General features: G+C 40.1%; 1 protein-coding gene across 1 annotated transcript in view; it reads left to right on the top strand.

The window, feature by feature from the left end:
- The window catches only part of LOC149802479 (uncharacterized), a 228,787-nt gene that overhangs the window by 181,951 nt on the left and 28,983 nt on the right, over positions 1-17,853 (top strand). Inside the window, exons 16-17 of the mRNA XM_089951718.1 lie at positions 6,015-6,147; positions 13,131-13,220. Of these exons, the coding sequence (XP_089807844.1) occupies positions 6,015-6,147; positions 13,131-13,220 (223 nt within the window). The remainder of the gene's footprint in view (positions 1-6,014; positions 6,148-13,130; positions 13,221-17,853) is intronic.

Genomic DNA, 17,853 nt, shown 5'->3' with positions numbered 1-17,853 from the left:
CATGGAGAAGAAGATGGCAAAGAGCGTCGGCACAAGGACACAGCCTTGTTTGACTCCGCTGATGACTGGGAATGCTTCAGATGTTGCGCCATTGAAGCACACTGTGCTGTGCATGTTCTCGTGGAACGACATGATGACAGCAAGCAGATGGGGGGGCAGCCGATCTTCTGCAGGAGTCTGAAGAGTCCACTCCGACTAACCAGGTCAGACGCCTTCGTCAGGTCTATGAAGGCAATGTAGAGGGGCATCTGCTGCTCGCAACATTTCTCCTGCAGCTGACGTAGTGAGAAGATCATGTCTACAGTTGACCTGCCGGCTCGAAATCCACACTGGGACTCTGGGTAGATGCGGGAGGCTAGGATCTGCAAGCGTGCCAAGGCAACACGGGCGAAAGCCTTTCCAACGATGCTGAGGAGGGAGATGCCCCGATAATTGTTGCAGTCACTACAGTCTCCTTTGTTTTTGTACAAAGTGACGATGTTGGCGTCACGCATGGCTTGTGGGATGTATCCCTGTTCCCAGCATAGGCAGAGGAATGTGTGTAGGGGCTGGAGCAGTGCTGGTTTTCCACTCATGAGGACTTCAGGTGGAATGCCGTCGCTTCCAGGAGCCTTTCCACAGGCAAGGCAATCGATGGCTTTTCTGAGCTCTTCCAGGGTGTGCTGTATGTCTAGCTCCTCCATGACAGGCAGGTCTGGAATGGCGTCCAGGGCAGTTCCAGTGACATTGTTTTGGGTTGCATATAGCTCGAGATAGTGCTTAACCCATCGCTGCAGTCATTTCCCCTGGTCTGTGATGACTTCGCCCGTCTTGGACTTGAGGGGGGCGGTTTTGTAGCTGGGGGAGGCCTGTCGCCTTTTTGATACCCTCATAAATTCCTGTTGTATCCCCGGTGTCAGCAGCTGTCTGTATACTATTGCAAAGGTTCAGCCAGTAGGTGTTGTCACAGCGGCGGGCAGTCTTCTGGGCATTGTTCCTTGCAATCCTGAGGGCTTGTAGTGTTCTGGGGCTAGGTGCAGCCTTGTATGCCAGGAGGGCTTTCCTCTTTGCCTCAGTCACGGGCTCCATCTCTTCCCAGTTTGCCTCATACCAGTCGACATTCTTTCACTCCCTCTTCCCGTAAGCTGTGATGGCTGAATTGTACACAGAGTCACGGATATGGGACCACTTGGAGTCAATGGTGTCATCAGGTGTCACTTTGGTGAGGGCTTCCTTCAGTTTGCTGATGAACTGCTGTGTTTTCTCTGGGTTGCTTGCACAGCAGGTGTTGATGCATGGGTGACCCTTCTTCTTGGCATGGTGCAGCTTCTTGGGTAATATTTGCACCTTGCTGGCCACGAGGGAATGGTCCGTGTCACAATTGGCACTGTGGTAGCTGCGGGTGAGGAGGACACTGGCCAGTTCTGCACGCCTGGTGATGACGAGGTCTAGCTGGTGCCAGTGGCATGAACGTGGGTGTCTCCACGACACCTGGTGGATCTCCTTGCATTTGAAGAAAGTGTTGGTCACACATAGTCTGTGGGAGCAGCACATCTCCAGCAGTCGCTGACCATTCTCGTTGATCTTGCCCCTTCCGTAAAAGCCGAGACAGGTGGACCAGGCCTTATGGTCAGCTCCCACTCTAGCATTGAAGTCTCCTAGTAAGTAAAGGCTTTCATTGTTGGGGATACTGGATATTGCCTGATCCAGAGCCTCATAAAACTTGTCTTTCTCCTCGTAGGTGGAGCAGAGGGTTGGGGCGTACATGCTGAAGATGTTGACTAAGGATGTTGACAGCCAGAGGGCAAGGATTCTCTCAGTACCTGATGATGGAGGTTCAATGAAGGCGAGTAGCGTGTTCTTTACGGCAAAGCCTACACCATGCTGCCTAGGTTCATCCGAGGGCTTCCCCTGCCAAAAGAACGTGTAATTGGCTTCCCTGGTTGTGCTTTTGTCAGCCAGTCGGGTCTCCTGCAGGCAGGCAATGTCAGTGTTCAATCAGAAGAGTTCTCTGTCAATGACGGCAGTCTTCCGTGCATCGTCGATCTGTTGTAGGTCAGCGGTCAATCCAGGACACATGGTCCTGATGTTCCAGGTTGCAAAACAAAGAGTTGGAGTCTTCTTATTTCTTCTTTTCATGTCAATGGATATTAGCAATGAATGGAATTTATCAACAGATATGACTGATATATTAATCTATCAAAGGATATGATCAGTGTTAATTTGTTCTCTGTGCTACACTGTCGGACTCAACATACCTATCTGACCTCACCCATGTGTACACACCAGCAAGATATATACGCTTCTCTTCTGACAATCGTATACTCATTATTCCCACTATGAAAAGTCACATGGACAGCGTTCTTTTGCATACCAGGGCCCAGCAATGTGGAATGAATTGCTCACTGAACTTAGTCACAAAGACACAGTGATCACATTCAAGAGGGCTCTCAAAACTGACTTATTTTGACTGCAAGAACAAATTTAAAGACCTAATAATGTTTCCTACCTTAAATATTCTCAGCATGTTTTTTTTAAAAATGTTTTCTAATTTCATGGTGTTTGTTTTTGTAATCATATCATTATATGTTTTTTATCTGATAGGTCTTGTCTAATGTTGTAAAGCGCTTAGAGCTTCTAAAGATTAGGCGCTATACAAAGTCCTCATTATCATTATTATTATTATTATTGAATTTATCAGCAGATGTGATTTACATATTTATCTGTCAAGATGTGATCACAGTGTCAACGTATATGAGCCTTGTATGTATGGAACTTGTCAACATGTATGAGCCTTGTATGTATGGAACTTATCAGTGTGTATGAGCCTTGTATGTATGGAACTTGTCAGCGTATATGAGCCTTGTATGTATGGAACTTATCAACGTATATGAGCCTTGTATGTATGCAACTAGTCAACGTATATGAGCCTTGTATGTAAGGAACTTGTCAACGTATATGAGCCTTGTATGTATGGAACTTGTCAACATATATGATCCTTGTATGTATGGAACTTGTCAACGTGTATGATCCATGTGTCTGTGGCACTAGTCAACTAATATGATCCTTGTATGTATGTAAATTGTCAGCTGATATGATCTGTTCTGTGTGCATATAAAACTTGTCAACATATATGATCCTTGTATGTATGGAACTTGTCAACATATATGAGCCTTGTATGTATGGAACTTGTCAACATATATGAGCCTTGTATGTATGGAACTTGTCAACTGATATGATCTGTTCTGTGTGCATATAAAACTTGTCAACATATATGATCCCTGTGTGTATGGAACTTGTAAACATTTATGATGCATATATGTATGGAACTTGTCAACATGTATGATCCATGTGTCTGTGGAACTTGTCAGCGTATATGATCCTTGTATGTATGGAAATTGTCAACATATATGATCCATGTGTGTATGGAACTTGTCAACATATATGAGCCTTGTATGTATGGAACTTGTCAACATGTATGACCTTGTATGTATGGAACTTGTCAACAGGTATTATCCTTGTATGTATGGAGCTTGTCAACATTTATGAGCCTTGTATGTATGGAACTTGTCAACGTATATGATCCTTGTATGTATGGAACTTGTCAAGATATATGATCCTTGTATGTATGGAACTTGTCAAGATATATGATCCTTGTATGTATGGAACTTGTCAAGATATATGATCCATGTATATATGGAACTCGTCAACAGATGTTATCCTTGTATGTATGGAACTTGCCAACATGTATGATCCTTGCATGTATGGAACTTGTCAACAGATCTTTGTATGTATGGAACTTGTCAGCAGATATAATTCATGGATAATTCTGCTATATTAATTAGGGCTTCCTAAAAGGCTACAAATGAAAATTTATTAAATTTTGGTTTATGCACAACTTCATGATTTTGAGTTATTTTAGGTACACATTGCCAGTGATGCAATGGAGTTTGTCTGATAATGACCATTAAGGGATGAATTGGCGGCATGGTAAGCTGATGTAATGTCAAATTAAAAGGCTTAGTCATTGACCAATACTTGTATAGGGGTGTTGTGTATGTACCTTGGCTTGAATTGAGACAGGGAATTATGCAAGAGGATATTATTAGCCTCTTTACTTGCTGTCATCATGGGGGTTGTGGGAGGATCACGTGGGGTGAGCATGATCAGAACTTTTCCTATGGGTTAGCATTGGCAGCTGAATTCAAAGAGCCACCCAATGCTGATAATCTTACATAACATTGCATGAACATGTAGAGAACCATGTGATCAGTTCTGGATTTTCAAAGACAACAGATTTAGAGTCTCTTCAGCAAACTACTTTTATGAATTTGTGCTGGATTTGAATTTGGTAGTTTTCCACACCGTTTAAACAAACTTTCTGCTCATCTTCCTGATTTTGGTCTCTGTCGGGTGGATTTCACATTTCTGTTGTGATTTTTTTTCCCGTTAGTAGTCCACACTTGGACAGCATTAACAACACGGCTGATAGGAATTGGAGAGGCCAATGTAACAGTTGAATCAACCCTCTTGCTCACCATCAGCCAACTATGACATGACATTACTGGAGAATTGGTCTCTGTCAAACCTAGACAAGAACTTTCTAAACTTTTTCTTTCAACCTGGGATTAATGAAATCTCGTTTGTTTCTTAAGGAATGTAGCTACAACAGTGATAATGATTGTCAGCCAGTTCTCGGAACAGATAATTTTCTCCCATGTGCAACCCGAAGTGCCTTCAACACATTCTAATGTTTCGACAGTGACTCACTTGTCAAGGACGATGGTGGCATTGCAAAATACTGTGGCTACGTTATCTGAAAGTATTTCGCTCATGGATTGACTCTAGTAATACTGGCACGAGGGAAGACCAGACCAATCTGACATGCTAATCTTTAGGGCAATGCGATGAAGAATAATTGCCGCCGGATGTCCCTGTCATGGACAACAGTGCAGTGCTAGGGGAGGACATCTTCCATCCCTTCAGTGATGGTCGCAATATACGAGGCAGAATCCTTGCCATTCATGGAGACTGTGCATCAGAATCTTTGCCAACAAATTCAAAAAGTTGCAGATTCCTCCAGCTCTCACCTTATGCAGATGCTGAGATCAGCTTAGCGCAATGCATATCTTAAGCTGGGATCAGCTCAGAATACACTCAAATGCTAGGATCAGCTTAGCACTGATTTTACTTGAGCTGTGATCAGCCTAGCACCAATTCTACTTGAGCTGGGATCAGCCTAGCACCAATTCTGCTTGAGCTGGGATCAACCTAGCACTAATTCTACTTGAGCTGGGATCAGCCTAGCACCAATTCTACTTGAGCTGGGATTAGCCCAGAATACATTGGAATGATGTGATCAGCCTAGCACTGATTAGGAATCAGTCTTTTACATTGAGCTGGGATCAACCTAGCACTAATACTACTTGAGCTGGGATCAGCTCAGAATACACTGTAATGCTGGGATTGGCCTATCACCGATTGGGAATTAGTCTTTTACATTGAGCTGGGATCAACCTAGCACTAATTCTACTTGAGCTAGGATCAGCTCAGAATAGACTGTAATACTGGGATTGGCCTATCACTGATTGGGAATCAGACTTTTACATTCAGATTCTACCCATGAGAGAAACAAATATTTTAAATAATGGTAAAAGTGTTTGAGAGAAAGGAAGAGAGCGAGTAAGAGAGATAATGAATGCGTATACTTGTGTATCCTATATTTGCTTACAGTGCTAGTATTAAATCTTTCTTCTTACAATTTGGTGTTTTTAGTTGTGCATGAATGTTTGCACACGTAAATGGCTTCGTTTAGCTTACTGCCTGGAAATTTTTATCAAATCAGTATATAATTCATAATTTATATTTTTAAATATGACAGCAAGTGCTTGGGGAGAAAATATATCCCTTTCTAAATGGCATTTTTTTGAAAATGATTTTGCTGTAAAAGATTTAATTGTTACAGTATTTCATGAGATTTGGTGAGAAGAGTACAAGCTATTGTTTTATGCCTTATAATATACAAACTATTTCAGTGAAGAAAAGATGACTTCGGCCAAAATTCGGATCTGCCATAAGTGTAAAACCAAGTTTACCAAGACTGATGGTTGCAACAAGATGACCTGCCGCTGTGGAGCCAAAATTTGCTACATTTGCAGAAAACCTGATGTAAGTACATCTGTTTTTTTCCCCAGCAATTTTTGATCACTTTGTCACTGTTCTAGACCTGCTGTGGCATAATCTAGGGGCAGAACAGGGTCTATCATGTTTCTAAAAAAATTAGAAGTAGAAGAAACAGCATAGACCCTGATTTGCTATTGCATTATGAGAAGGAAGATTGACTTGGTTTGGAAGCTATTAAACACAGATTGTTAGTGTAGTAGTTGTTGTTGTTGTTGCAGGGTTTAATGCCATTTTTCAGCACAATATAAGCTATACATGGCATCTAGTATAAATGGTGCAGGAAGAACCCAGAAAAAATCCAGAAAGAACCACCAGCCCATGAGAAGCTACTAGCAAGCTTTCTGACATACCAACATTGCCCGAACCCAAGACTCGAACCCACGCAGACAGGTGAGATGGCAGTGATCCATAACAAAGAGTGCTTTAGACCACTCAGCCACTTGGGGCCACTGTTAGTGTAGTACACAGAAAGCTGTGTTTGAGATATCAGCGGATTGTGTGAGATGCGAAATGTTGTCTGTGATCTCCTGATGTCACATATTTGGGAGGTACAGCTTTTATAATTAACATACTGTACTGATTGTGATTTATTTTTTAACCTTTAAGAACATGCATCTTAATTTTCAATTTATTTGGAAATAATAGTCTGTCCAGGTTACATAATGGTAGATGATACAAATCACAGCTAATCAGGAAGCTCATAAATCTCCCAAAGAGTTTGAATGACAGACTAATGCAAATGAGGCTGCCATTGTCTGGAAAAAGACATGAAAGTATTATCATCACCTATGCACCCACCATGACCACTCCAGATAAGATCAAGGACAAATTTGATGAAGACCTGGGGTCTAGACCGCTCCAGTGGCCTAGTGGTCTGAATGTCCGCCTCGGATGCAGGAGGTCGTGGGTTCGATCCCCGGCCAAGTCATACCAAAGACTTACAAAAATGGTGCTAACAGCTACCTCGCTTGGCGCTCAGCATTAAGAGGTTGGTGTTAGGACTGGTCAGTCTGGTGTCAAGATAATGTGACTGGGTGGGACATGATGCTACTTGTCTGTGGCATGATGCCCCAGTGCTAGACATCACTATAAACTGCCACACTGCAGACATCGTAGTGATATGACTGAAATGTTTTTAAAGCTACGTTAAAAATCCTAATCGCACACACACACCTGGGGTCTCTTATTTAGAAGGCAGACAAGCTCATCATCCTTAATGTGACATCAGTGCTAGAGTTGGCACAGATCACCAGACATGACCACATGTCATAAAAAATGAATTTAGCAAATGCAACAACAGCAAATACAATCTCCTTATCACCTGTGCAGTCTTCCAAACTGCAACAAGACATTTACAATGCACCCACGCTTTAAGCACTGGCATCTCATTCACTATGTCATTGTCAGGAGAAGAGACAGGCAGGATGTTTGAGTAATGATGGCCATGAGAAGTGCAGAATGCTGGATTGACCACATTATTCAAGTTAAATATCCAGATTCACAGAAGGTACTTTTGGTCACAATGGACATCACTTCCTTATACATTTACATACCCAACCATCAAGGATTAATGGCAGATAACCGGAACTCAGCTTCAGGTAAACCCAAATAGCATCTTTCAGTCTGAGTATTTAATTTTATTAAAACTAGTACTATGCTGCAACAATTTTAACTTATGCAATTCCCATTACCTACAAATCAGCAGCAGTGTTGGGAACCAAAGTGGCCCCATCATATGCAAATATCTTTATGGGCAAACCTGAATACAAATAGGTGGAAAAAATAATGTTTATTTGGTAGAAGATGAATTCCATTTTGTTTTATCCCTCTTTCAAACATTTAACTCGTTAACACCTGCTGCCACAATAATATTTTCACATAAATGATAGTCACTATTATCCCTTCAAACTTCAACCATTTCACGACAAGCTGCATCATGTGAGGCCATTCAGAACAGCTGCTTAGAAAACCACAAGATATAAGTATACATGAAGCTATGATAAAGTTTCAATGCCCATATCTACCAGCCAAGCCAGCAAAGTATTGAATCAAGGTCTGAATGAGGGCAGACCCAGTGAATGACCATGCCAATGAATTTCAGGTTTACAAAGGTAATGATGCAGATACCAGAGAAGTAGGATTAGCTACCTATGTCAGTATGGAACTAACACAAAAGATTTGGTGATGAAACCACATAGTAAATGTAGACAGTTATTTCACCAGTCCAGATTTATTTGAGAAGCTTCTTTACAAAGGTACGTATGTGGATGGAATGGTAATATCCAAGAGAAGAGGATATCCTGTACAGCAAGAGACGTTAGGGTTCAAGGGGAACTCGAGACAGGACAGCGAGGGGAAGTAACAGCCTGTGTTTGGATGAACAAGAATCACATCTACACCCTATCAGCAGCAGAATGTACAAGAAGCATGAAATTAGTTAGCATGACTTTACATAACTCAGATTTTGTGCAAAGTGTTTTGTTTGTTTGTAAATGTTCGGTGGAGTATTCTGAGGAAGAAAGGTAAGTAAAGTGTATGGAAAATTGCCTGTCATGGCTGCTTGCAATTTTCACATGACATTAAATTTTGCAAGAGAGGTGACAAATGCAATTTTTCTGTACATGCAATAGAATTTTTTCACATGTTGAAAGTGTTATTTATTCAGCGTGAATTGTAAATGGATTTTATGGATTATTAATGACAAGACAAGGAAATTGGTAACTAAATCTTTTTTTTTTCCATATGGATTAGTTTTATTTCTGCATGTTGCATTAAATTTATCCCAACAAGTCAAGTATTGTCATTTAGATTCAAGGATACATGTGTTGTCATTGGAGTCACAGTGATACAGTGGTCTCAGGGATGCAGGTACTGTCATAAGTCTCAGAGATACAGGTACTGTCAGTGGTATCAGGGATACATGTGCTGTCAGTGGTCTCAGGAATACAGATACTGTCAGTGGTCTCAGAGATACAGGTACTGTCAGTGGTCTCAGGAATATGGGTACTGTCAATGGTCTCAGGGATACAGGTACTGTCAGTGGTCTCAGATACAGGTTCTGTCAGTGGTCTCAGAGATACAGGTGCTGTCAGTGGTCTGAGGAATACAGGTACTGTCAGTGGTCTCAAGAATACAGGTACTGTCAATGGTCTCAGGGTTACATGTACTGTCAGTGGTCTCAGAGATACAGGTTCTGTCAGTGGTCTCAGAGATACAGATACTGTCAGTGGTCTCAGGGATACAGGTACTGTCATTGGTATCAGGAATACAGGTACCGTCAGTGGTCTGAGAGATACAGGTTCTCTCAGTGGTCTCAGGGATACAGGTACTGTCAGTGGTATCAGGAATACAGGTACCGTCAGTGGTCTCATGGATACAGGTACTGTCAGTGGTCTCAGAGATACAGGTTCTGTCAGTGGTCTCAGAGATACAGATACTGTCAGTGGTCTCAGGGATACAGGTACTGTCAGTGGTATCAGGAATACAGGTACCGTCAGTGGTCTGAGAGATACAGGTTCTGTCAGTGGTATCAGGGATACAGGTACTGTCAGTGGTCTCAGTAATACAGGTACTACTAAGATTAACTCCTAGGTAATTCCTCTGCTTATATGCTGTAGGTGAATACCCAGCTTTTTATCTCAGGGATTAATGCCTTAAAAAAGATGTATTTTAATGAAGCTTAAATCTATCAGTCTGTAGAAAGATTTGCATTCCATATGAGTCATAATTAAAATACATTAAAAGAAATTTTGCCTGCTATATCAGTTTGGTTTTTTGGCTGTGACAGTCCTTGATAACTCATACAAATTGTGATTGACACTTAATGGAAATGACATCTTTATAATATTATCAGACCTGCCAATTCTTACAATTTTGCTATAAGTCTTACGAAAATTACCCTTCAAATACAGACTTACGGAATAAAAGCAAAAACTACAAAAAAATGATCATTGCCGAAAAATACGGAAAATTTGTTCATCCATGTTTGATTTTGGATCCAGGTTTCATATTAGAAGTAGTGAAATTGGTAAGGGAACCAGACTAACTTTACAGCAGCACATCAGATGCTTTAAACTGCACCTATTTGTTCATGCAAAGCATCTGCATGATCAAAATGTTGATCATAGAATTTTAAAAAAAAATGATGTCCAGCAAGTGATGTATGTTTAAGACAGAAAGGAAAATAAGCCTCTTGAAAAGTGTTAATAAGCAACACGGGAAAAATAAAAAGGACTATTCAAATTATTGTGAATAAAAGCTGTAAGTGACACAATTATGTTTATTGGATATCCCATGCCAATTTGACTATGACTCGTAGCGGGAAATATGATTGTCGTCATGTGAAATGGAAAAAGAATTTCCAGGCATTATGTCAAGTTGAGAGACAGCAACAAGCCATTGGGTTTGGAACTAAAATTTGTGCACTGTACTAGTGGTAAGTAAAGTCTATGCAAACTTTACAAACTTTTCTGTTAAACATAATGTTTATTGTCCGAATGCTGAACTTTTTATTACGTTTTCCAGCTTTACATTAGCAGTTTATGACATTTTGTTACACCTTACTGAGACAGACTCGTCAGGGTTGGCAGGTCTGTATAATAAATTGATTTGTTTATAGGAAATTGTGGATGTATACATATGTTTAACACCACATTTAATTTCTGTACACCTTGGTGCACACTGTATTTACCTGTATTGTAGTTTGTAACATGGGATGGTGGCCTGAATTACTGAATAAAGCATTTCTTATTCATATTGTTGAACAGAAATGGCTTACATCTGTCCTGCATGAACCTTTAATTTATTTTAGGTTTGTAGATAATATGTGAGAATGTGAAACAGGTATTTGCTGAAATTCTTTGCAGCGACTTTGTAACAATTAATGCAAACTCCAAGATAGTTTTGGAAAAATGGGCTTCCTTTGGAGACCTGGCTGCAACCAAAACACTCAGTCCCACCAAACATAAACATTACAGTTGGTAATGCTATGCCAGCAATTGGCCAGGTGTCCAATGGCAAAGCACTTATAACAGATGCTATACCAGCAGAAGTTTATATAGCACAGAAATTGATTGGACTGTTCAGTTCAGTGTGGACTCCAGTAACTATACCCCAGGAGTACAAGGATGCATCCATTTTCCACTTGTACCACAGACAATCCTGCGACAAACATCACACATCTCCATGCTGTTGATGTCTGGCCAGATCTTCACCAGCATTTTGCTGAATTGCCTTGTACAGTAATACCTCGTGCATTCGTGTTTCTGGATTCGCGAATTCACGGATTCGCGAAAGTTTCATTGGTACCCTCTACGTACATGTTTTCTTTATTTTTTTGAATTGTACGTTCGTTATATGACTTCTGTGACATATGAAGTTTACCTAGTTTACCTTCCTGACAATGACAAAGAAAACGTCAGTCATTAAGTTTACAGTCCCATTCATTACTTGGTTTTACCTTACTGTGAGTGCAAAAGAAAACTGCAGCCAATGAATTAGTATAGGGGTAATATTAGTATACATGTACCGTACTGTAAATGCACTAGTGTGGCAAATATGCATTAGGCGATACTGTACTCTACTTTTACGTCAACCATTTATTTATCTTTTTAAGGGTAATGTATTACGCTAACTTTTAAATGAAATTAAAGTGCTTTGGGAGCATGATTTGGGTCATATTTAGGGTTTAAACCCTAGAAATAAGCATTTATTAGCATTTTTAGTGACTCGTACCAAACATTCGCGATTCCTTCTGATCCGCGACTGGTTCTGGAACCTAACCTCGCGAATGTTTGAGGTATTACTGTACATCACATTGGTCATTGCCTCCTGTCAGAGTCATTGTGGCTTCAGGAAGGGATGAGGCACCATAGGAAGAAAAAATGTCAAAAAGCAGAACTTTGATCCAATCAGTTGTTGGGGGCCTTTGAAAGATCATGGCAAAATATGGTTGTCAAGAGACAATCATTGTAATGGTTTGGCATTTCCATGATAGCATGCTGGCTTGTGTTGTGGACAATGGTGAGTCCTTTGAACCAATCCCAGTCACTAATGGAGTCGAGCAAGTCTGTGTGTTGACTACAGCATAAAATACTGGGCATGCTTCATACACTGGGCATCATTATACGCTGGGCATCAAATACTGGGCATGCATCATGCACTGGGCTCAAATACTGGGCATGTGTCATACACTGGGCATCAAATACTGGGCATCAGATACTGGGCTGATAGCAAGTTCTTCTGTCTGAGTAGACTATGAGCAAGGATGAAGTTACATGAAGTGACTGTTCATGATCTCCAATTTACCGGATTTGAATCTGACATTTTGATGGAGTATGGACCATTTCTCTTCAGCCTGTGACAGTTTTGGTATCGCAGTCAGCATCAAGTTCCTTTCCAGTTCCCCTTTGATAGCTGTGTAAATTCAGTTACAAATTTAGGTGAGAAACATTGTGGACCTGCTATTGTGAAGTTTCACTTTATATTCATTTTTGTGTGTGTTCTTACTTGGTATTTAGAATATGCAAATAAAGCAAAGTTATATCATTCCATGAAATTCTTGGAGTATACACGTGCATCTGTCAGTTCTTTGTATTTATAGGTGAATGTTGATGGGACAAAGTTACATGTGCATGAAATTGTTAGTGTTGTGTAATTCAGAATGATATTAATCAAACCAATCAGGAGCAAAATAAAGTTGCTAAATAATGGGAACATTGAAAAATATATAGTCTTCTTTGCCATCACTGCAAACCACAGGAGACAATCTGTTATGCAACTGTATCACCTGAGGCTGAATGATCTGAGATTTCCACAATTTTCATGAGTTCATGTTAAGCAAGGAAATATCTGTACTGGCAGCCAAGGGTGATGGAAGAGTGAAGTGGATTGTCTCCCGTGGCTTGCAACAATGATTGTTTGCTACCATGACTTTTTTGTTTAAAATGTGTTATAATTATATTTTATAGATTGATTACAACCATTTCTGTCGCCATCCCAGGGACCCTGGAATGTCCTGTAATAAATGCAAAAATTGCTCATTGTGGACAAACCCCGATGTAAGTATGCAAAATTGCACATTGTGAACAAACCCCGATGTAAGTATGCAAAAGTTGCTCATTGTGGACCAACCCTGATGTAAGTATGCAGCAGATGCTTTTCAGCTCCTAATAATTTCATTTGATAATATTTTCCACAGCCCAGGAAAATCATGTCAGAGCTGGGAAAAATCTAAAACTATGCAAATTGTGAGATTTCAGCATTTTTGCTTAGAGCACAGAATCATGTGTATACAGTTTTAGAGCACAAGACTGCGTATAGAATTGAGGAATTACTATATGTTTTTGTCACAAGTTCCCGAATTGTCTTTTGTTCTAAATGACAGCAGATCTTGATCATAGAGGTGCATGTATTTAACAGTAATTTCCATAAGTATCAAATATGTATGTCTTTGTTTCTGAGAATTGTTGTCTTGAGACTCGTGGTACATGCTGGCATTTAATTTGACCAGTTTTATCATTCTGGGGATTTTACCTTCACCATTTCAGATACCTCACTTTTATTCTACAGGATTGAGCTGATGTGCCCTTAAACACTGTGCATATATACATATAAAATGCTATATTATAATTATTATGCATATATACATATAAAATACTATATTACTTATAATTATAATGCATATATGCATATAAAATACTATATTATAATTATAATGCATATATACATATAAAATACTATATCACTTATAATTATAATGCATATATACATATAAAATGCTATATTACTTATAATTATAATGCATATATACATATAAAATGCTATATTACTTATAATTATTATGCATATATACATATAAAATGCTATATTACTTATAATTATAATGCATATATACATATAAAATGCTATATTATAATTATAATGCATATATACATATAAAATGCAATATTACTTAGAATTATTATGCATATATACATATAAAATGCTATATTACTTAGAATTATTACGCATATATACATATAAAATGCAATATTACTTAGAATTATTATGCATATATACATATAAAATGCTATATTACTTATAATTATTATGCATATATACATATAAAATGCAATATTACTTATAATTATTATGCATATATACATATAAAATGCTATATTACTTATAATGCATATATACATATAAAATGCTATATTACTTATAATTATTATGCATATATACATATAAAATGCTATATTACTTAAAATTATAATGCATATATACATATAAAATGCTATATTATAATTATAGTGCATATATACATATAAAATGCTGTATTACTTATAATTATTATGCATATATACATATAAAATGCTATATTACTTATAATTATTATGCATATATACATATAAAATGCTATATTACTTATAACTATAATGCATATATACATATAAAATGCTATATTACTTACAATTATAGTGCATATATACATATAAAATGCTATATTGCTTATAATTATTATGCATATATACATATAAAATGCTATATTATATTTATTATGCATGTATACATATAAAATACTATATTACTTATAATTATAATGCATATATACATATAAAATGCAATATTATAATTATAATGCATATATCATTATAAAATGCAATATTACTTATAATTGTTATGCATATATACATTTAAAATGCTATATTACTTATAATTATTATGCATATATACATATAAAATGCTATATGACTTATAATGCAAAAATACATATAAAATGCTATATTACTTGTAACTATAATGCATATATACATATAAAATGCTAGATTACTTATAATTATTATGCATATATACATATAAAATGCTATATTACTTATAATTATTATGCATATATACATATAAAATGCTATATTGCTTATAATTATTATGCATATATACATATAAAAAATCTTCCCTTGGAAATCTCCCAATGGCTTGTGTCTGATAGAGCCTCTGACAACCAAATCTAGCTCCAGGCCTTCACGAGTGGTGGAACCTGTTTAAACTGACTGGAGAAGGGATGACAGGCGAGCTTCTGGCGCCTCAAAACCAGATGCTTCGGGCAGATGGGGCTCATTAACCTTGGGTGGTCGCCCATCTAGGAGAAGGTAAACTCCGATTTCAAACCTTCGCTGCCTTGCAACTATACCCTCTCATGGGAAAGACTAAGGGAGTAAACCCCAACAGAAAATCCGGAGTTGGAGTCCCTAAAATGACTTGGCATTGATTTCAGTGTCATCTCGGGAACTCATGCAACGCAGCTGGTGCCATGACGTATCAGCTTGTCCTTTCCCTTGGATCCATCAGCTGCGTGGAGAGGGGGGATCAGCTGCATGTGCAACAGTTGACTCTCCATATCACCCTGCCCAGGCTTGCGCCCTGGAGAGGAAAATTCCCAAGGAAGAGAACTTGATTTTGCTGGGCAACTTTAATGCTAGGGTGGGTGCCGATTATGACTCTTGGCCCTCCTGTCTTGGCAAGTTTGGCGTTGGGAAGATGAATGAGAATGGGCAGCGCCTTCTAGAGATGTGCTCGTACCACGAACTCAGCATCACCAATTCTTTCAGACAAAGCCACAGCACAAAGTGTCTTGAAGGCATCCCCGGTCTATACACTGGCACTAGCGGGACTTAATCATTACAAGATGGTCAGCCATGAAGTGTGTGCTTCTTACCCGTACCTTCCACAGTGCTGACTGCAACACCGACCACTCACTGATGTGCTGCAAAATGAAGCTTCAGCCAAAGAAGATCCACTGCTCTAGGCAAGAGGGTCAACCACGCATTGATGTGAGCAAGACATCATATCCAGACAAGACTGAGGAATTCACCTATGCTCTTTCCAAGACGTTTGACTCAGAACCCCCCAACGGCAGTGCCAAAGAAAGATGGGATTACATCAGAGAGACTGTATACAGCACAACCACATGGATCTTTGGTAAGAAGCAATCAAAGAATAATGACTGGTTTGAGGCTAACTCTGCCACACTCATGCCAGCCAAAGAAGAGCATCGCAGTGCTCACCTGCAATACAAGCGATCCCCCTGTAAGAAGACACTACAGGTATACAGGTCTACCAGAAGCAAAGTACAGAGATTAGCACGGCAGTGTGCCAATGAATACTGGCTTTAGCTCCGTCAGAGTATCCAGTCAGCAGCAGATATTGGAAACATCCGAGGCATGTACGATGGCATAAAGAAAGCAATGGGTCCCACGAAGAAACTGACAGCACCACTGAAGTCTGCCACAGGCGATACCATCCACAACAAGGGCAAGCAGATGGAGCGTTGGGTGGAATACTACTCCGAACTGTACTCCAAAGAGAACCACGTGAACAATGATGCCCTGAACGCCATTAAAAACCTCCTTCTCATGGCCAAACTGGACGAGAAACCTACTGTAGATGAACTAAAGAAGGCTTTAGAGAAGCTGTCCCTAGGTAAAGCCCCAGGGAAGGATGACATCACAGCAGAACTCATCAAGTGTGGATGTAGCGTGCTGCTCACACACCTGCACGACCACCTCTGCCAGTGCTGGGACGAGGGGGCAGTGCCTCAGGACATGAGAGATGCTGACATCATAACCCTGTACAAGAACAAGGGCGACAGAAGCGACTGCAACAACTACAGGGGCATATCACTTCTCAGCATCGTGGGTAAAGTTTTCGTACGCGTCATCCTGAACAGACTGCAGACGCTTGCTGACAGAGTTTATCCAGAGTCGCAGTGCGGGTTCCACACAGAGAGGTCCACAATCGACATGATCTTCTCTGTCAGGCAACTGCAGGAAAAATGCAGAGAACAACACAGACCCCTCTTCCTGGCCTTTATAGACCTCACCAAGGCATTTGATCTGGTCAGCAGAGACAGACTCTTCACAATCCTGGCGAAAATTGGTTGCCCTCCAAAGCTGCTAAGCATGATCCAGTCCTTCCACGATGACATGAAAGGCACAGTGCAGTACGATGGCTCAACATCCGACCCCTTTGACATCCGCAGTGGAGTTAAACAGGGCTGTGTCCTTGCCCCCACGCTCTTCGGCATCTTCTTGGCAGTCCTGCTCAAGCACGCCTTTGGGACGTCCACAGAAGGGATTTACTTGCACACACTATCAGACGGCAGACTGTTCAACCTGGCACGACTGAAGGCAAAGAGCAAAGTGCGTGAAGTAACCATCAGGGACATGCTCTTCACAGACGATGCTGCTCTAGCCACCCACACAGAAGCTGAGCTTCAGTGCCTGATGGCCCGCTTTGCTAAAGCATGTGATGAGTTTGGGTTAACCATAAGCCTAAAGAAAACAAACGTGATGGTTCAGGACGCAGACCCCCCAAGCATCATCATCAACAACTACGAACTTGAGGTGGTGAGTCAGTTCATGTATCTCAGCTCTACCATCACCAACAACCTCTCGCTCGATGCTGAGCTCAACAAGCAGATTGGAAAGGCATCAACAACTCTCTCCAGGTTGTCGCAGAGAGTGTGGAACAACAGCATGCTGACCATGAACACTAAGATTACCATGTACCATGCATGCGTGCTAAGCACTCTCATGTATGCCAGTGAAACCTGGACTCTGTATGCCTCACAAGAGAAAAGACTGAGCGCCTTTCACATGCGATGCCTCCGACGCATACTCGGGATCACCTGGAGCGATCAAGTAACAAACAGCAAGG

The sequence above is a fragment of the Sinohyriopsis cumingii genome, chromosome 3 (genome assembly GCF_028554795.1).
Source record: "Sinohyriopsis cumingii isolate HCF-2022 chromosome 3, ASM2855479v2, whole genome shotgun sequence".
Taxonomy (NCBI): Eukaryota; Metazoa; Mollusca; class Bivalvia; order Unionida; family Unionidae; genus Sinohyriopsis; species Sinohyriopsis cumingii.
Note: the sequence above shows the minus strand (reverse complement) of the source record. Positions and strands in the feature narration are given on the sequence as shown.